The following is a 19625-nucleotide window of genomic DNA, read 5'->3' as shown; positions in this document are numbered from 1 at the left end:
ACTCCGTACTCTGCACCCTTTCTAACTATCGAATTATATTCTGTACGGCATTTGGTGATGCACCAAGTTTAATTCAATGTGTGAGATCCGACTCATACATTAAAGCAACAGCAAATGTTTTCTTCTTCACGTCCCGGGACTAGCTCAGGAGCGCAATGAAAAAAAGAGGAAAAAAAGGCCGGTCAGACGTCCATCAACACCCACCCCAGCAGAGTTCTCACTAGGAGAAACCCAAATCTGGGGTATAGCTCATCACCACCCTCTAATACAGTCCTGGAAAATTCCTGAACCGCCACCTTTTCAGGCAGTGCGAGGGTCAAAAGCAAAGCTTTGTTCGTTTCACAAACGTGGGCAAGTTGAGGATATAAGTCATCAACCCGGGTGGGTACTGCTTCTGTTTTAGAGAACAGTGAAGAGGACAAAAACTATAGAAATGATTCTCTGAAGTATTGTCGTCATGAAGAAAAAAAAGAGAAAAGAAATCCTAGAATGGACGGGGGCGAGCCAGCCTTTTTATAGATGCAGACCCAGAAAATTTCGCAGGCGGTGTGCGCTGGTCCGTGCGAGAATGACTGGAGCAAAGGAAAATCTCGACCGCCCAAGCTAAGTGTGTGTTTCTGCCATGCTTTTTTTCTTCTTCTCGACCGCGCTCTAATGTATCTTCTCTCCGATAGACAACAGTCTTTGCAGCATTCGTCGCCAGGTGTACGTTGGACACAGGAAAATATCCTACATTATTTAATAATGCATTTATGTCTTTCCTCCCCAGAGTGCTATGTTAGCCCGCCGAATCCTCCATGGACGCCTCTGCTATGCTGGATATATGTATAGAAACATGCCTGTTGCTTATGAATACGCGAAATAATTACTGCTCTTCTGCTTTCGCAAAATCAAGACCGAAACGTACAGCTGTCAGGGATAACCTGCCCTCATAATATGCCTATCCTTCAAGGCTGGCATGAACAAACGCTGCCGGCGCCTCCGCCAGCTTTGCTTCCGGCAGGTCGTAGTTGATACTTTTCGTCTCCCTTTCCTCAGCGATATAGCCGGCAACCTGGTGTGGTGCAATATCACAGGTGTCGTCTCCTGCGTTTTCTTTCTCCCCGTCAGTTGACAAGATCGGCGCCCTGTCAATGTCGGCGTCGGCCACTGAAAAGTCTTCACTGCTTCGGGTAGAATGTGCAGCGGATGACGTAAAATTAGAGCGATTGTCAATTCTGTCATAGAAAAGCATGAAGACCCCACCCTGAGACAAGACTGTGGTTTCGTCAGAGAGGGTCACGTTTTGATCGCTGAGGCGCCACCATTGAGATTCGCTAGTATTGTGATCATCTTCAAGGGGTTCGAGCTTCTCCGTAGTACTTGGCTCATCAGTCGCTTCATCAGAAGTCCCGTCTACGACGGCATCCGCCTCAGACGCAAATCCCGGCGTCTTCCTGTCCCGTCCCTTCTCAGGTTCTACTTCCTCGTCGGAAGGGCGGTGGGGAGCAGGATGCTTTCGGTAGCAAACATAATGTCCGTTTTCGTGCTGGCCATAGTGCGTGATGACAGCTCGAAGTTCGTAGAGCGGGCCAGTGATTTTGGACGGGTACTGTGTTCCAGAAACCATGGGCAACTGGGGAGGTAATTGCCACTGTTCTTCATCCTCTAAGGTCGAGGAATTGTCGGTCATCAACGAAGGTACAGATGAGAATGAAGGCGAATATTGCTCTTGATCCGACCGCTGCTGGTGGATCCGGTTGTCCTTCTTGTCGACATCTGGTTCTTTGAGACCGGATTCATGCTCTACACTGATTTCATAGGAACGTGAGGCCGCACTACCTAAACACCACGGACCAAGATCTAGTTGTGAAGGAAACTGAATTGCAGCAGGATTTTTGAACGTATAGCCGGTCGACTCGTCGAACCTGGAGCGGTTGATGTGGAAGGCAATGCTTGGCGGTGCTCGGGCGATACCCACTTCCGGGGATTTCGTAGACTCCACACGTTGTTTGTTGGGGATTTTGCAAGTATCTGAAAGCGTTTTCTCTTCAAAGTCTTCCTCTTCCAATGCCGCCTCGATAGCCTCTAATCTCTCGTAAATGAGAGGCTGATTGCTCTTTGCACAATACGAGGAGCTGCTTTCGGCCTCTAAGCGACCGATGATAACCCGTATCCTTTTGCGAAACGTCAAGAGAGTGCAGCTGGCGCATTGGACACCTTCGATGTTCTCGACAGCGCTAAAGCTGTCCAGGGTCTCCTCCAAGCGGTATTCGGAGTTTCCGTAGCCGAGAGACAGGGTCAGACAGTAAAAATGGGTTCATGGTCAGCCCCGATGAATAACCACAGGCCCGGCATACTATTCGATGGGCCATAAGGCCTTGGCGTGGGATGCGGAAACAAGGAAGCTGCAGCGGCGGCCTGTTTCGAGGTGGACGATGCGCTTAAGTAGCCACTGTCCTCGCTGCTCGGGACTGCTGCTCCTAGGTTCCCCGTATGGCGGCGCCCAAGTCAGTTTCGAAGCCTGGGTGAGTCTGAACATCCTTCAGTGCCTTCTCAACTTCTTCCTGCACTTAGTTCAATAGCTTGCAAAAAATATTCCTGTGCGTCCTGTTGCTGAAAAGTGCTCATCCTCTTAAGAACCGGTGGTGTCCAAAGCGTCTCTCCATTCACAGCATGTCCAAAAGAGATCGCGCACTAAACAGTGCGAGGGTATGGGCTGTTTGAACGTGCGGCAGGCCTCCGGTCTCTTCCTCCTCAGCTATCCATGACAGATAATCGCGAAGGGGGGCAAGCGCGCTCAGGGCCTGAAGGATGCTGTTCTGGTAGCAGGAGTTGCTGATGTTCCCGAGGCCTGCCGGCCGGTCGACTCCACCCTTTGGCATGAGTCGCGAGAGGCCGCTTCTGCCAGCGTAAGACACGGATGCGATAATGCTACCGGCCTTGTCTTTCCTCAGCAAGCGACCCAAGGCACTGCTTTTGGCCTCTTTCAGAGCGGCTTTAGAGGCACGATCGACAGGCGGTCGGAGAGTCGGAAAAGGATTCAGCCAGTCGTCGACAGCAAAGAGAACAGAAGAGGGCGTGGCTGAGACGAGCAGGTCCCAAAGTCGCTCGCCAGTCGCGGATGGCAGAAGATAGCGGACGGGCTCAATTATGTTGGTGGTAAAAGCAATAGTGACCAGAAGGACAATGAATGGAACAATAAAGCTGTGTTCAGCCAGTCGATCCCAGTAGGTAGTTTCATAAAAGGTCCGCAGTTTTGGCTTGCCGGTCATGATCTGCCAAGCATCGTGGGAGCTCATCCTGGGCCGATGGAAAGTCGGCCGAGAATAAGCAACAGCGACAGGTTGGTTGCTAGAGGAGCCGTTGGATGCTCGACGTAAAAGTACCCGTACAAGAAGGAACGGAGTAAATACGTTGTTTGGGCTAGGGTAGTCGAGGATTGTCGGCAACGCTAATAGCCGTGATCGATCGAGGTTGGAAGGAGAGGAAGGTCGTGCTTTCTAGCAATTGCGAGATGCAACTGCCTATGCAACGCCCGGCGCTGCCAGATCGAATGGGTGGCGCGTAAGCAAGCGAAACGTTTCGTAAGATGGATGGAGGGAGGAATGGAGGCGAAACAGATCACATGTGACGTAGAAATGATAGATAGGCAGTGGTGGCTGCGCAGACAGTCACATTTCTCAATGCCGCTCTATTTAGAAAGCGGTATACGAGGGCAGAATGTTCCCCGCCAAAAAAAGTTCAAAGTCAATAACCACAATTTGGTAGACGTCACGAAACAAACAATTCATCACAGGTTCAAAATGGCAAAGAAAGGTGCGTTATCTTACCTTTTTGTTCTTCTCATGGAAGCATTTAATTCGGTAGGAAAATGAGCCGAGAAAGCTAACACCTTCCAGGACCCTCAAAGCATTCGCGTGCTGCCCGCCGGGCAACTTCGCCGGGCATCGACACCGACAAGTCGCTGAAAGATATCAAGCCGCCTGAGTCTACGGCTGACCACCGGCCGTCTGTGCTGGGGATCCACCAGTCGGCGGGTGTCTCAAAGAAGACCAAGCAGGGCCGCAAGTCGGTGCCTAGCACGCGAGCGCGGCGACGCCAAGAGAAGGGACTGGATCGAGCAGCGGCCGTGGGGGAGCGGACCGCGCAGAAGGTGCAGCGCAGCAAGACACAGGCACGGTCAATTGACTACCGGCGCAAGGCCTGGGACGAGATCAACAGCAAGATCGAGGCGGACGTGAGCGCAGATGCGGCGAGCAAGAAAGCTGCCTGGGCATTGATGGTTGCGGATGGCGCCGATGGCAGCGACGAGGACGAAGATGTCGACAGTGGCGACGAGGCGGTGCGCAAGTTTTACGACGATCTGGACGAGAACATGGGAGAAGCCGATGCGGCGGCGCCCGTGGTGGCCTTTGAGACAGCCGTCCCGCTGGCTGTTCTTGCTGGCGGGGACGAGATAATGTGATCTCGCCCTGCAAGGTCGCTTTCTGCTTACGACTATATTATATATCATGTGATGTGGGTGGGCAGGGGGCAAAGCCGCTGCTTATACCCTTGGCAACAAGCTATGACGGAGCATACTTGGCGTTACAGGCTTCTTTTATCTAAAAATGGTTACTTGGGCTTGAATTGTTGATTATAGAATTGGGTACGAGGAAAAGATAGCTTCGGTCATCTGAACGGTTTAGCTATACATGCACGTCCCTTAATGTAGCTTATTCGTCTCAGATTTGTCTACAAGATCTCGCTGTAAATATGGCTGAACGCTCTCAAGCCCGGTATTACTTTGTGTTCTGCATTGATGGTAGATAGCAGTAGGTTGCACAATCTTATCACACAATCTCATGCATCTGATGGATATTACCCGCTCATTCATGAGCCGAAATGATAAGAAGAAACCATGACTTTACGGAGTAGTCGCTACTACCACCACAGACATGCTTCCGGTCAGGAGATGACGGCTGCGTGAGACCCCCACAAGAACCAGGTTTTTGGCTTAGGGCTCGGGTAAACCGACGACGACCTGAGGGACCACCAAAAGTCGTATCGTTTTGTTTGAGTACGACGTAATATGTAAGCCCTTGACTTTGAGCGTCGTAGTTGCGGCTAAGATTAGTAGTCCATATGCCTGCCGTCAGCGAATGGGTACCCCACTGCCATTTAGATGGAGTACAGGATATCACGGCAGCAGGTCTTGGCTCGACGCATCGCTGCCCAACACCCCACGCAATCTGTTGGGCACGTAAGGCTTAGACTCGGACTAGAGGGCGGGTAGACGGGCCCACCACCCTCGCTACTTGTATCATGGTATTCAATACAGCACAAGATCGTCAAGATCTAAGCATATATTTGTGAGATTGAAGAGGTCCCAACCACAAGGTTGTACTGCAGGGCGACCCTGACGCATTAGCGGCAACAGTGAAGGTGGAAGGAGATTAGGTCCCGATGGGAAGCTAAAAGAAGAGGAATCAAAATGTACCTCTGGACTTTAGATTGCTGCCGTGCCCTGATCAATCCTTTGCATGGCATCTCCGACTATCGAGTCCCCAGTGGTGTTCAGCCACGAAACTCGGACCGTGAATTTGGGAAGACTGATTCTTCGTGGGCTCATGTCTGAGGGTCGAACATCAGTTTGCGGGTGGAGCCTACGGGCCCTTTCTATCTTAACTCCACACCGAAGGCAGTACGAAGTAACGCGATCGGGTGCGGCTCTCGATCTTGCAGAGGTTGTTCGACTAATATCAATCTCAGAAGATGAGCCTAAGTTCAATAAAGCATTCGTGTATTTCAGGGGCTATCGCTTGGCGAATTCCACAAAACCCCAGCAGCTATTTATCTTAGATTGTGAAAAGGGAATACTCTTGTAAACCCCCCCGATTTCTATCGTCAACGAGCTCTGAGTTTTGTAAATGCCAGTTGGTCTGACTAATGAACAAGGGTCTGCAAACAAGGGTCTGCAATCGTAGTTATATAGCCGATTTCAGAGTCAATGCCTGAATACGCAGGGTCTGATAAAACCAAACTTGCATTTGCGCTGGCAGGGTTCCAATGTATTCGTTCGTGAACCCCTACGCACACACAAATGCATCTAAATGTACCAGGCATTACTGATCCATTGGCAAGCAGTCGCATCTACTCAAAAATATGTCAGCTTTGGATCCCCGCCTAGTCAAACCAGTTTATGGACTTTTGGATAGTCGACAAGGACCACACCTAATCTGAAGAACCTCGTTGTGCAACTCAATCAAATTTCAGCACCTGTCAACATCTACGTCGTAATGCAGCTCACTAGCTGTCGTTTCTCTTACACGGCTTGTGGCACGCATATCGCCACTGCGGCTGAAATTAAGGGATGCGTCACGTGCTGTGCATGGGCGCGAATGTTGGGCCGGCGCTATGATCTCTCATTGGTCAGTACCTGAATGGGCTTTTTGGTGCCTGAAAGTCATTGTCGCTATTGCAGCTTTGACACAATAATAGCAGGCCTATGATTTGAGTGGAGGCCCGAGTCCTATTCTTTGTACCCTGCAAGGGCTATTTCAGAATGGAGAAGGACCGCACGGGCTGTCCAATTCCGGGGCCTCAGGGGTCGTAATCGACATCCAACTTGTTTCATGCGCAGCTCTGGTGCAACACGGCCTCGCGGGCCTGTATGCTGTGTCGTTTCTTCCTTTCTCCCTTCCGTTTTCGGTATTCGTTTCTTTCTCTTCTTCTCCAAGCCTGGATTCACGGTCATACTTTGGCCTTTCTTGCTTCGTTCCGTTCTCCATTCCTTTTTTCTGCTTCTCTTCGTCACCCTGGCGGATCTGGCTGTGCCAGCTGGACTTTCACTTGCTTCCTTTTATCAGTTGCGTCTCATTTTCGATTCATACTTTGCCAAATCCTGGAGATTCGGCGGATCCATTCATTTAATTCCACCTTGTTTGATATATTGTGATACTCTTTTCTCGCCATGAAGCTATCTATACAGACTGCAGGCATCGCCTGGCTACTGGCACAGGGAGCCAATGCCATTGTGATCAATGCTACTGACTCCAGTACGTCCTGTGGTAGGGTCTAGTCTGAGGCGGTAGCCAATGCTAACTTCTGGGGGTGCAGCATCTGTCAAGGCAGCCGCAAGTACGGTGGCATATGGCCTGCTAAAGTACTACACGGGCAATAACACGGGCGATGTGGCGGGCAACCTGCCTGACCCGTACTTCTGTAAGTCGGCCGCCGAGAAAGGATTCAAAGACGAGCAGACAGGCAGGCACTGACACAAGAGGCAGGGTGGGAGGCCGGAGCCATGTTCGGCACGCTCGTGGACTACTGGTTCATGACGGGCGATGACACGTACAACAACGAGACGCTGCAGGCATTGGTACACCAGGCAGGCAACAACAACGACTTCATGCCGGCGAATCAGACGAGCACAGAGGGCAACGACGACCAGGGCTTCTGGGCGATGGCGGCCATGTCGGCGGCTGAGAACAATTTTCCGAACCCGGCAGACGGCGAGCCGCAATGGTTGGCTTTGGCGCAGGCGGTGTTCAACGAGTATACGACGCGCTGGGACACGGCCTCGTGCAACGGCGGGATGCGCTGGCAGATCTTCACGTTCAACAACGGGTACAACTACAAGAACTCCATCTCCAACGGCTGCTTCTTCAACCTGGCGACGCGGTTGTGGCGTTTCACGGGAAACCAGACGTATGCCGACTGGGCTACTAAGGTGTGGGACTGGGAGACAGGCGTCGGCTTCATCACGTCCGACTACAAGGTGTACGACGGCGCGTCGGTCTCGGGCACCGACAACTGCAGCACCAAGGACACGATCCAGTGGTCGTACAACGCTGGCATCTTTCTGCACGGTGCCGCCGTCATGTACAACGGCACCAACGGCACGGAGCTGTGGAAGACACGCGTGGACGGGCTTTGGAACGAGACCCGCGACACCTTTTTCAACAACAGCATCATGGTTGAGCAGGCTTGCGAGACGGTCAACCTGTGTGACAATGACGAGCAGAGCTTCAAGGGCTACCTGGCCCGCTGGATGGCCGGCACCGCCCAGATGGCTCCCTACACGTCCACCGAGATCGTGCCGCTGCTGCAGGCCAATGCGGCGGCTGCGGCTGCTGCCTGCTCCGGCTCGCCGGCCACCGGCTTCAAGGGACTTGCTGGCACCGCCTGCGGCTTCAAATGGTACACCGGCAGTTTTGATGGCACCGTCGGCGTCGGCGAGCAGATGAATGCCCTGTCTGCCATCATGTACTCGCTCGTCCAGGAAGAGGTCGCCGCACCGGTCACCGCCTCGACCGGCGGCACGTCCAAGGGCAATCCCAGCGCCGGTACCCAGACGTCCCCGGCTGCCACTGATGTGCTGGCGCCTATCACCACCGCTAGCCGTGTCGCGGCTGGCTTTCTGACCACGGCTGTTGCCTTTTCTCTCCTCGGTGGTGGCGTCTTCTTGGTCAAATGAGTTGCAGACGGCTTAGGACGGCATACAGGAGGAGCAGTAGACAAAATAGGGAATGAAAACATGGCATCATTACAGGGCGCAGCGGGTGTTGGGCATCTTCTTCGACACGGAGATCTACTTATGCTTTTTGGGTTTTAAGTTATAGGAATTATAATTAATATTATTCACGAAATTAAGCAGCTCTTCAACCAACATTTGCATAAACAGGTGAGAGCAATATTATTCGGAGCAATGTATTCTGCTGCTCAAAAAATGCCTGAGAAACAATACAAGGAACCGCCAACAAGATAACGAAGAACGAAAAGCCAGCTTCCAACCAGACGCAGACACACCACGGCCGCCGTCCATTAACCCTTCTTCTCGATTCGCTCCAGTCTGTATCTGTTGGCGCGGACGCCGTCGTCCACATTGTCGCTCTGGAGGCGTTAGTGTGAGGGGAGGAAAGGAAAAGAGAGGGCGAAAAGAAAGAAGAGAGAAGAAAGACAAACGCACCTTTGCCATGATCCGGTCGAGATGCACCAGGTCCTCTTCCACGCCCTTGCCCATGGCCACGGCGGCCTCGTTGAGCGTGCCGACAGCACCGGACAGGAGGCCGAGCTTGTTGTCGATGCGCTGCTCCATGGCAATGTCTTCCTCGTCGTCGTCCTCGAGCGTGAACTTGCTGGAGACGCCCTTGCGGTTCTGGCCCAGGCGGCGCGACGAGTCGATGGTCTTGTCCAGCTGCGAGAACTCGTCGTCGGCGTTGCGGTTGCTCAGATAGGCCGCGCGGCGCGTCTCCTCGCGAATCTGCCGCTCCGTCCGGTGTTCGTCCAGCGCTGCCTGCGCCCGCTCGGCCGCCCGCTGCTTCGACATGAACGGGTTGCTGACCTTGACGGCAAACATGCTGCGGTTGTAGTGCTTCAGCTCGGCTGTGCGGTGCTCGGCAATCTTGTTGTGGTTCGCCGCCTGGTCCAGGTTCTGCTCCACGTTGTAGAGCCGGTCTCGCTGGTTGTGCATCCGCGCCATCGTCGACCGTGCCGTCTCGATCGTCTGGTTGGCAATCATCAGCGACCGGTCCAGGCTCTGGTCCGTCTCGTTCCGCAGGTACCGCGTCTCCTCGTTCATCCGCTTGACGTCTGCGTCCTCCTGCTCCTCCTCCGTCAGTTCCTGTGCCTCGCCGTAGCCGCCGCCGCCACCACCGCCTGCCGCTGGCGCCGCCCCATAGCCACCACCAGCTCCGCCCGCCGCCGCTGGCCCTCCTGGTGCTGCCTGCTGCTGCGCAAACTTCTCCGGCGCCGCTCCGAACAGCGCCTGCCGGTTCGGATCGTTGGCCTCCTCGCGACCGCCACCCATGCCGCCGTATCCGCCACGCCGTGCGCTCAGCCGCGTGTTGCTGTCGTAGGACCCGCCACCACCGTTCCCTGCTACACTGTCAGCCGTGCTTCTATAGGAGGGTGGCCGACCAGGACCCATACCGCTGCTGTTGCTGTCGTAGCGATTGCTGCCGTAGCCGCCTGCTGCTCCGTAGCCACCAGCACTGTAGCCCCCGTTCGCTGGGCCGCCAGCCGGTGCCTGGCTCCCGTATGCCGGCGGAGGCTCGTTGGCACTCGCACGTGAAGGAGGAACGGAAGCAGGAGCCGGGCCCCGAGGACCAGGCCCGCTGGGCAGACCGGCACGTCCTCCTCGCGACGCCATGTACGGGTCCTGTTGGCCCTGCTGCGCGTAGGGGTTGGCATCTTGACGGCTGTCCTTCTTGCGGCTGAAGAGACTGCTCTTGCTGCTGCTGCCATCGTCGTCGTCTTTGAGGAAGCCGAATCGAGGCATTGCTGTTGACGGAAAATGAGGCGAGAGAGATTGATCGGACGTTCAATGGACACTGGAGATGGAGAGTCGCGAATTGAGAGTCGAAAAATGCCTGGTGACGAGTGTGTTTGCGAGCGTGTTCGCTTTGTCGTCGTGGCGGAAAGAAATGAAAGTGGTGATATATTCAGGGGAAGAGAGAAGGAAAAGGAGAATCGGACCTGTCAGACCTGCGTTTCGCCACGACAGTTGGGTTTCGAGACTGCCTACGGAGTGGTGCTGAGGCGGGGCTCAAAGCTCAGCCCCGCTGTGTTACGGGGCTTAAAAGCTCACTGTTTACTGTCTTGCACGCTACAAGTGTCTGCCTACAATCCTCCAGCAGCCACGCTAAAACCAGGTCGTGCATTGGGCTATTTTTATCTACGAAGTATGTACGGAGTACGGAGTACGAGCACTTCTTTACCGCCTCCCATTCTAATTAAGCTTTTGCTTCGTCAATTCCCTCGTCGAAATGGCCGTTTTCTGGTGAGAGGTCCGTGCAGTCAAGTCGTCTCTCTACTATGCAAGATACGACGTACCTTACATAGTATAAGCACCCTCTGGGTCTTCTGCCTTGCCTCTTTCCGCTTCTGGCAGTCATCGTCAAAGAGTCACCGGCTCGTACAGACCCACTTTAATCGGTAGTCAATACGGAGTAAACGACCCACGGCTCTGCGTAATCTCGTACACCTAAGATAGTTGCCGTCTTTTCTCGATCCCTGACAATGCCTGTTCTCCGTCCAGATGATATGGTGATCTAATAACATCTCGACCCTGTGATTGCGCCTGCCGAAAACACCAGTTCCGATCTTCTAGTAGTCCGGACAACCGTTGATCGAACCAAAATGCTGACTCGAATGTCTCGACTGTCTTTACTGCTGGCATCTTCACATCGTCCAATGTTACCAACAGCTGGCTGGTCCTTACAAGTAGCTGTGTGAATCCGATCTGCTTCCTTGTGAGCGGCCCACAGACACGTTCCCATGTCCGTCTTCACATTCGACCCAAATCCACCCCGGGTGTCTTCTCTCTGGCTGCTGCCGGCAAAGTTGGAAGACCAGGGCCTTCAGCCCAATGGCACTGTTGCACACAGCTTGCTGTCGGACTATGGGGTGACCAGGCTCCCTCCTGAGCCCGAGGACGGTCCGGTGGAATATAAGCTCCACCTCCTCCTGCGCCCACGACGGGCATACAAGCCACTCTCCTACTTCTCAGCCTCGCTGCAGGCCAAGATTGCTACGGATCCGAAATATCTGCAAAAGACCCGTGTTGTAGGCTCTTCGACCGCCGGCCAGACACGACAAGACCGGTGCCAGCATCTCACCACCCAGCTGCTCTGGAGACTGCGCCAGTCCTCTCCATACCATGCGTCGGTGGCCAGCCAGGACATCGACGTGCCAGTGCTGCCGGATGGCGTCGAGCTTTCCTCGCTCCCTGTTGCGCTGGGGAGACTTGCGCCCGGCTTGGAGGAGTCGCGAGGTGCTCTGTACGAGATTGGCGTCGCCGACGACGGCACCCTCATCGGCATAGCCAAGGACGAGATGGACCAGAGCGTGGCAACACTGCGTTGGATGGCAGCAAGCTTGGGCTGCACGGCAGAAGTCCAGCGCATGGTGGCTGTCGGGGAGTGCGAGTGGACGGCGGATGAGGCGCCATCTATAGGCCCTGAGACTGCTCCTCCGAAAGGCCGAGAGAACCTCTGGGTCGCAGAGGTGTTTGTCCGACCACACATGAAGTCTTACGGCTCATCCGGCTCCAACCACAAGCAAACACTGACTACTCTTGGCTCGGCCACAACCGATCAGCTTCGGGTCACTCTGACTGGGCCAACGGGCTCGGGAAAGTCGACCCTGCTAGGAACCCTCTCGACCGGCACGCTGGATGACGGACATGGGAAGAGCCGTCTCAACTCGCTCAAGCACCTGCACGAATTGGCCTCTGGGCTGACAAGCACCGTGACGCAGGAGCTCTTGGGCTACTCAGAGGACCGTATAGTCAATTATGCAAATCAGAATATCGAGTCCTGGATCGGCATCCATGACTACACCAAGGATGGCCGTCTCGTCTTTGTGTCGGATTCTGCCGGCCATCCGCGCTTCCGCCGCACTACACTTCGAGGCCTCATCGGATGGGCTCCTCATTGGACCATTCTGTGCCTTGCTGCTGCTTCCGACACGGCCGCAGGCAGTGCGGCTCTTGCAAAGGCACATCTCGACCTCTGTCTCAAGCTGAACCTGCCTCTCGCTATCATCATCACCAAGTCAGACCTGCTGAATAAGGAGTCGCTCAAGCGGACTCTCGTCCCGATCTGGACGGCCGTGAAGAATGCTGGCAGAACACCGCAGCTCCTGCAGTCGAAGCAAAAGTCTTCCGAGAACATCCGACAAATCCCAGCTACAGATGCCCTGGCAATCGAGTCGGCCCTCTCACATGCCCAAGCAACAAGCAACTTCCGCGCTGTCGTCCCCGTAATCCTGTCCAGCACAGTGAGCGGCGACGGCATCGGCATGGTGCATGCCCTGCTCCGCTCACTACCCCTTCCGCCTGAGCCGACTGCCCAAGACTATGTCGGCATGGCGCTGAATCCGGAAGAACCCGAGTCGCTCTTCCACATTGAGGGTCAGTACAACCGCCCAGCATCATACACCTCCAGCAATCTCGGCGAGCTGGCAGATCCTGGCTATGTGGTGTCGGGTTACCTGCGATTCGGCAGCATCTCTGTGGGAGACCTTGTGGTGGTTGGTCCGTTTCAGTCGGAGGGTGAAGTTGGTGGTCTTTCTCTGGAAGACGAGCGGACGGCGTCGCCCAGCAGTCACACTGTCCTATCGTCGTCTCACCCGTCCAACTCTGAGCTCTCGCGAATTGCCGCCAGGAAGGCCATCTCTGCATCTGCTCTGAACGGAAAGTGGCACAATGCACGAGTCATCAGCATTCGCAATCTACGCCTGCCAGTAGAAACGCTCGCCACTGACCAAGTCGGCACGATCGGACTCATCGCCCTGCCGCCTGAAACTGCAGGCGATGACGTGTTTGAGCCGGCAGCACCCCCTGACCTCAAACCCCGCAGAGGTATGGTGCTTGCCATTCCCAGCAAGCACATGGTGGACAGTGGGCTGCAGCTGCAGGCAGCCAGCGGACTGACGGCATTCTTCGCGGACGCGACGATCGAATCGCTCGCCACTGGCACGGCCGTCACGTTTTATGTGGCCAGCGTGCGGGCACAGGCAAGGATTGCCAAGATCTGGAGCGGATCTCTCGGAGACTCGTTCGGCATCAGTGCGGAGGCTGACGGGGCGCCAGAAGATGGACTACTTCCCGGTAGCGTCTTCAGGCTGCACGATACTGCCGAGGCCGACAGCAGGCAGGACGGGGCGGCGACCACGGCCGTGCACGGCTACAATGTCCGGCTGGAGCTTCTCAACCGGCGGGAGTGGATCGAGCTGGGGTCACAGATTGTGATTCTAGAGGGCGCCAGCAAAGAAGCTTTTCTGTTGGACGGGTTTATCGGCAAGGTTGTCGAGATTGCCGACTGAGAAGAAGGAAAGAACTGGTGCGTAGAAATTGGGTATATGATGTAGATTCGAGGTGATGGGGTCAGCTACAGGGAGGAGCCGGACTCTCGGAATAGACAAGCTTCCGTCATAAATATGCCGTTCCCAAACAATGCGCCCCAAAACCGTGCAAGGTGCCCCATGCGCTCTATCCATCCTCGGAGGTTTCCGCCATCTTTCTTTTCTATTTTTTCGTTGCCCTCGTGTTCTCAGACATTCTGCCGTTTCATGCCCTGACGAGGCCGTAGAAGAGAGTCCAGGTCAGGATGTAGCCGGCCAGGCCGTTGGAGAGGCCACCGGTCCAGAACTCCCACGGGCTGCGGAAGTAGGCGCTGGTGTCGAGCAGGGCGACGGGCTTGCCGGCGCTGCGCAGGGCGAGGGAGGCGGTGACGACGCGGAAGGCAAAGAAGAGCCCGGTCGTCAGCAGGGAGAAGGCGACATAGAAGAGAAAGCCGCTGTAGGACTCGAGGCCCAGAATGCCGGCGCCGATGCCGAAGAGGGAGGCCATGAGGGTCTGTAGGTTGGACAGGGTCTGCGTGTGTGTGTGCGCGTGCGCGAACGGGTCAGCATGCGTGACAGGTCACCTCCACTGCTTCAGCCTCCTTCGTCTCATAAATCTCCCGTTCACCCGCTCGGAGCAGTCTTCTTACCCGGGAGTTGTGCATGATGGACTCCTGCACGAGCGGCGCGATCTGGAGCTCCCGTTCGGTCGACATGGTGCGTGTGTGTGCGTTTGCGGCGTGCCAGCGGAAGCGGAGCGGTCGTTGTCTGTTGCAGCTGCTGCCGGATGCGTCGACGTTGAAGATAGCTTCGATGCAAATCTGCAGAAGTCTAGAAACGTGTATCTTACCACGGGCGTGTGAGGGTGCATGAGGCGCTAGCGTGTGATTGGTCGGATCTCATCCCAAATCCGGAGGGCGCGACCCACCGACCGCTTTAGCGACGAGATTTGTGTCTCACCTAAGCGGCGCTGTAAGGGAGGCCTTGGCCATGACGTTAATCTTCGGTGGGCGCAGGCGCATCCCTGAACCCCCTGCAACCCTGCTCGCTGTCACCATGTATCTTAATTACCTTTTTTTTTTACCCTTTCCCTGTGGCTTGTTCATTGCTCATTTCCAGCAACGCAACGTCGGTAAATAATCAACACCAGGGACCCACGACGCTCTCCTTCAGCAGACGACGGCACAGCTTGCTTCTTTCCACGATCCATCTACACCGAAGGAAAGAGGAAGCAAAAGCACGGAAGAGCAGGACAGCACAGGACAGCAAAGGATAGGAAAAGCAGCAGGTCAATCTGTCTTTCCCACCGCCAGCTGGCCATTGAACCAGAGACATCACATGGCATCGCCGGCAGTCTAGACACATTCCCCTTGCCGCTCTCGGCCTCTGCATTCCTTACCTTGTTCGCCACTTCTGACGTGCATCCGTTCTTTCTTCTTTCCTGCTTCGTTCTCTGCACCCCTCTCACCGCCTACGGCTCTTCAGCATTGTCCCGAACCTCCCCTACCGCCTTCTGTCGTCTTGTTGACGTCTGTCGCTCTCCTGACAGCTTCTCGCGACGCTGGTCTCCTCGATGGATGTAGTGTCCTCGCTTCTGAACCTATGGAAACAGTAATTTTTGACGAGACTCCTCTCGCTGCCTATCTCAGAGGTACACCACATTCCTCTCCTAGCCTCACTTTCAGCGCCATGTTTCCCCGAGGCGCACGTCCTAACCGAGTCGCTCCCACTCTAGACGAAGGCGAGGAGGAGCAAGATGACTGGGTTTCGGCCGAGGCGCCCCCTACTTTCGGCTCGCCTGTCACGCCAGATCTACAGCAACAGAAGAGGCCGAAGCTGCGACCCGAAAATGGAGTAGACACGCCACCGCCGAGTCCGCCGTCGCCCTCGTTCGCACCCATGGGCCGGCCGCTGGTGAGGAAACGTTTTCGGAACAAGATCCCGAATCCGCTCCGAGTCGGAGGCCGGCGCACATCGCTCTCAAACAACCGATATTCGGTAAATGACTGCTCGCCCCCTATGCAGCTTCCGGTGATGAGAAAGAGGCTGACCAGTTCCAGAGAGCAGTAGTGTCGACCATCAGCGGTGCCGACAACACGCAGTTTCTCGAGCAGTTTCGCTACACCGTCATCACCTCCCACCTCCTCGGGCCCTCTGCCGTGGGCCAGCGCCACATGCCACAGCCCGGCAACGGATCGCCACAGAATATCAATGCCGATGCGGAGCTTCCGAGCGTTCCGGGCGTCGTCGTTGCCGTGGCCAGTGCCTTTGTCGTCGCATGGACGGTCCAGTGGGTGTGCTCCGGCGGCTTTGTTCACCTCTCGAAGAGGCGGGTCGCTGTTGGGCTGGTCCTGCTGACGGTGACGGCTGTCTTTGGCCATGCCTTCTTCCGGCAACAGTGGCTGCGCCACGTCCGGCAATCGGCACTAACGGAAGCCCGGACCTTTGTGACGCGGTCACACGACTTTGACAGCGCGGCGAGCGCGGCCATCTCCTTTATCAAAGAGGTCGAGCTCGTCTCGCGCGGCTACAGATTGTACGTTGTGTTGGTGTAACAGCTTGTGTACTCTTGTGCTCGTGTACTAACTCACCATAGAAGCGCGCCTCTGCCTCCGATCAGCCGCATGGACGACCGCAGCCAGACGAGACGGTGTATGCGGCTGCGCAAAGCCGTCCGCGGGTGTTTCTCCGATGCTCTGCCGGCCTATAAGCAGGCCACAACGGTGGTGCAGTGCCTTTCGGAACAGGTCGACCTGGAGATGTACTACCACGTCTACGATATCACCGACTTTGACGTGTCCGATGCAATGCAGGGCTTGGAATCCGAGTTTGCCGACGCCGACTCGCTGCGAACGCTGACCGTTGTGGCTGCCCGCTTTCACACTGTCCGCCGGATGTTTCTGTGTGCACTACTGGCGCTGGAAGCCAACGATGACGAGTCCGACTTTCTGCGCTGGTCAACGGCAGCTGAAGGCTTGCGCACCCTCAACGAGTCGACCAATACCTGCTACGGCCGCCTGCAAACGATCCTCGGCGAGGTCGAGATGTTCTCACAAGACGCGCCGTTGAAGGCTCCCCTGTCGCCAGGGCGTGAGAGGTGGCGGTCACAGCTGGGCAAGCTCAACTCGCTGTCGACCGGCATCCGCGGCCTGCAGGCGAAACTGGCGCTGCTGCGCGAGGAGTCGGACCGGACGCTGAATGAGGCCAAGGACATCTCGCATCTGGGCCCCAACTTGATGGCCCAGTACGACTCGATCGGACAGGACCTCAAGCTGCTGATCCAGGCGTGGGAAGAGGGCAAGTCAGCGCTGGCGTCGGGTATCAACCGCAATGAGAAGCGACTGTCGTCGATCGGCATGCTGATGTCACCGACTTTTTCGCTCAGCGGCCTGACCGCCGTCGGAGACAGCAGCCCGAGCCGTGGAGGCACGGCCGAAGACGCCCTGCACGCGCTGAACGGCGGCTCACCGCTCGGCGGCAGCACTGTCGGCGACCCAGAGGAGGAGGTGGTCTTTGAGGCCGTCTCGCTGCCACCGATGCGGTCCAGGTCGCTCCTGTCGCGGGGAGAGCGTCTCAGCAGGATGAAGGAGGACCGCGAGCGGCGAGCCGAAGCCCGTGAGCAGGCCGATGCCAGTCGGGGCATGCTGCGGGAGCTGGAGATGGTCATCAACCTGCGGCCCAAGCTTGGCCGTGTCGATGCGCCTGCCATCGATGAGCCTGCCGCCGATGAGCTCGCGGGCGAGCCGTCCAGACTGTCGATCAACGTGCCCATCAACATAATCGCCCACGAACCTGTTGTCGAGCTCTTCGACGACCGCTCTGCCTCGGCATAATCTGGCCTTTCAGACACATTCTCGCACTGTTGTGGGAGTGATCGTCCACGACAGCAACGATCTCATTAATTCGAGCCTTTCTGTTTTTACCTGCTTTTCTGCCTTTTCTGTTTTTCTGCTTTCATCTGCTTTTCTGCTTGCTTTTTGCATATCCTTGCCATTTTTGCTTTCTTTTGTCCTATCTGCTTTCTTCTTCTGTGCGCGGAGTCGCATCGGCGACACTACTTGGCGTTCCACGACAGTCCATGGTTTATCATATGTTCATCTATAGACAGAGCAGGGAACAGCTTTCCCATTGCGAAGCGCTTGCACGCAAGAAACCGACCGAGAGGTCCTTTTTTTTTTGTCCCTTTTCTGTTTCGTTTCCTGCCGTGCTCATCTTCGCGCTCCTTGATTCCAACTAGTTTCACTTTGTCCCTGCATCTGTATTTGTATCTATAATGAAAACTGTACAATGTTATGACCAAATTTGTATAATACCAGTTGCCCATACGTAGTCTTGTGCTTAAAGTGGATCGCCAATGCTGCCTGGCGTTCATGTGGAAATGCCCCGCGCGTCTGGTTCAATTAAAAGCCGGTCTCCGTCGACGCGTCTCGCCAACGCGAAAATAAAGCGTGTCGTGTGCTGGACTTTAGCCCTTTCTTCTCGTTCTTCTCATCTTCTTGCCCAATCTCGTTCTGCCTCCACGCACGAATATCGACGCCGACGGCCTCTGCCACACCGCAATTGCCTGTTTTTCATCACCTTCTTTCGAGCCTCCATTTCAGACTCTTCTGTCCTCCTCTACCCCCTCGCCCAACCCCACAAGCAGATCAAGATGTTGGAGGCACGGTTGGAACAAGCGTCGGTGTTGAAGAAGGTGACTATGCTCTCGCTCCCTCGTGCCCGCACAGACAGCTGACCTCGCGCAAAGGTGGTGGAAGCCATCAAGGACCTGGTGCAGGACTGCAACTTTGACTGCAACGACTCGGGCATCGCGCTGCAGGCCATGGACAACAGCCACGTGGCGCTGGTGTCAATGCTGCTCAAGGCGGACGCCTTTGAGCCGTTCCGCTGTGACCGCAACGTGGCGCTGGGCGTGAACCTGACGTCGCTGACCAAGGTGCTGCGCGCGGCGCAGAACGAGGACATACTGACGCTCAAGGCCGAGGACGCGCCCGACTCGCTCAACATGATGTTTGAGAGCCGCGACAGCGACCGGGTCAGCGAGTACGACCTCAAGCTCATGGACATTGACCAAGAGCACCTCGGCATCCCCGAGACCGAGTATGCGGCCACCATCTCCATGCCGAGCTCCGAGTTCCGCCGCATCTGCACCGACCTCATGGCCATGTCCGAGTCCGTCACCATCGAGGCCACCAAGGACGGCATCCGCTTTGCCAGCAATGGCGACATTGGCAGCGGCTCCGTCACCCTGCGCAGCCACACCAATGTCGAGAAGCCGAACGAGAACATTGACATTGAGCTGAGCGAGACCGTCGCCCTGACCTTCTCGCTCAAGTACCTCGTCAACTTCTGCAAGGCCTCCAGCCTGTCCACGTCCGTCAAGATCTGCCTGTCCAACGAAGTGCCCCTGCTGGTCGAGTACATCGTCTCGGGCAGCAGCTATCTGCGCTTCTACCTGGCGCCCAAGGTGAGACCCTTTGGCTTATTTCTCCCCATCTTCGTCTTCTTGCTAACCTGTGGCAGATTGGTGACGATGAGTAATACGGGCGCAACGGGATCTTTCGAAGCGACAATCGACCTGCTTTTTTCTTCATACTGGTTAGGGGCGGTAGATACGATTCACGGGCGGCTGAGACAGGCTGGGAAAATAAAATCCAAGCGTGCCACGTCAGAAAAACGAGAGGCTGTGCCAATGCATGTATGAATTGAGTCAAGAGTCAAGAGTTATTGGTAATTGAGCATTTGCGATGTTTGCACGACGAGAAGCTATCCCCCATTGAGGCTACGTTTGACGGGCGGCTGCACAGGTCGAGTTA

At 55.7% G+C, this 19625-nt stretch overlaps 8 protein-coding genes across 8 annotated transcripts; 5 read left to right on the top strand and 3 right to left on the bottom strand.

Moving 5' to 3' along the window:
* Window positions 1-940: 940 nt before the first annotated feature.
* CMQ_5870 (ubiquitin c-terminal hydrolase) lies at window positions 941-3281 on the bottom strand (the record flags this gene model as incomplete). Its single annotated transcript, XM_014316516.1, has 3 exons — window positions 941-2219; window positions 2340-2503; window positions 2709-3281. 3 exons carry the CDS (start codon window positions 3279-3281, stop codon window positions 941-943), a joined length of 2016 nt encoding a protein of 671 aa, XP_014171991.1.
* Window positions 3282-3785: 504 nt separating this feature from the next.
* CMQ_5821 (uncharacterized protein) lies at window positions 3786-4447 on the top strand (the record flags this gene model as incomplete). Its single annotated transcript, XM_014316467.1, has 2 exons — window positions 3786-3798; window positions 3882-4447. The coding sequence occupies 2 exons, from the start codon at window positions 3786-3788 to the stop codon at window positions 4445-4447; spliced, it is 579 nt and encodes a 192-aa protein (XP_014171942.1).
* A 2487-nt stretch (window positions 4448-6934) lies between these two features.
* Window positions 6935-8440, top strand: CMQ_5922 (cell wall glycosyl hydrolase; the record flags this gene model as incomplete). Its single annotated transcript, XM_014316568.1, has 3 exons — window positions 6935-7019; window positions 7081-7185; window positions 7251-8440. 3 exons carry the CDS (start codon window positions 6935-6937, stop codon window positions 8438-8440), a joined length of 1380 nt encoding a protein of 459 aa, XP_014172043.1.
* A 347-nt stretch (window positions 8441-8787) lies between these two features.
* CMQ_5818 (plasma membrane snare protein) lies at window positions 8788-10243 on the bottom strand (the record flags this gene model as incomplete). The annotated part of the gene is made up of 3 exons (XM_014316464.1): window positions 8788-8856; window positions 8933-9555; window positions 9895-10243. The coding sequence occupies 3 exons, from the start codon at window positions 10241-10243 to the stop codon at window positions 8788-8790; spliced, it is 1041 nt and encodes a 346-aa protein (XP_014171939.1).
* A 998-nt stretch (window positions 10244-11241) lies between these two features.
* On the top strand, window positions 11242-13791 carry CMQ_5827 (GTP-binding protein; the record flags this gene model as incomplete). The annotated part of the gene is made up of 1 exon (XM_014316473.1): window positions 11242-13791. The coding sequence occupies one exon, from the start codon at window positions 11242-11244 to the stop codon at window positions 13789-13791; it is 2550 nt and encodes an 849-aa protein (XP_014171948.1).
* A 244-nt stretch (window positions 13792-14035) lies between these two features.
* CMQ_5912 (duf786 domain containing protein) lies at window positions 14036-14801 on the bottom strand (the record flags this gene model as incomplete). Its single annotated transcript, XM_014316558.1, has 3 exons — window positions 14036-14323; window positions 14460-14640; window positions 14770-14801. The coding sequence occupies 3 exons, from the start codon at window positions 14799-14801 to the stop codon at window positions 14036-14038; spliced, it is 501 nt and encodes a 166-aa protein (XP_014172033.1).
* A 697-nt stretch (window positions 14802-15498) lies between these two features.
* Window positions 15499-17642, top strand: CMQ_5825 (proliferating cell nuclear antigen; the record flags this gene model as incomplete). Its single annotated transcript, XM_014316471.1, has 3 exons — window positions 15499-15733; window positions 15835-16345; window positions 16406-17642. 3 exons carry the CDS (start codon window positions 15499-15501, stop codon window positions 17640-17642), a joined length of 1983 nt encoding a protein of 660 aa, XP_014171946.1.
* An 818-nt stretch (window positions 17643-18460) lies between these two features.
* CMQ_5866 (proliferating cell nuclear antigen) lies at window positions 18461-19350 on the top strand (the record flags this gene model as incomplete). Its single annotated transcript, XM_014316512.1, has 3 exons — window positions 18461-18502; window positions 18557-19276; window positions 19333-19350. The coding sequence occupies 3 exons, from the start codon at window positions 18461-18463 to the stop codon at window positions 19348-19350; spliced, it is 780 nt and encodes a 259-aa protein (XP_014171987.1).
* Window positions 19351-19625: the final 275 nt, after the last annotated feature.

Source organism: Grosmannia clavigera (genome assembly GCF_000143105.1).
Source record: "Grosmannia clavigera kw1407 unplaced genomic scaffold GCSC_146, whole genome shotgun sequence".
Lineage (NCBI taxonomy): Eukaryota > Fungi > Ascomycota > Sordariomycetes > Ophiostomatales > Ophiostomataceae > Leptographium > Leptographium clavigerum.
Note: the sequence above shows the minus strand (reverse complement) of the source record. Positions and strands in the feature narration are given on the sequence as shown.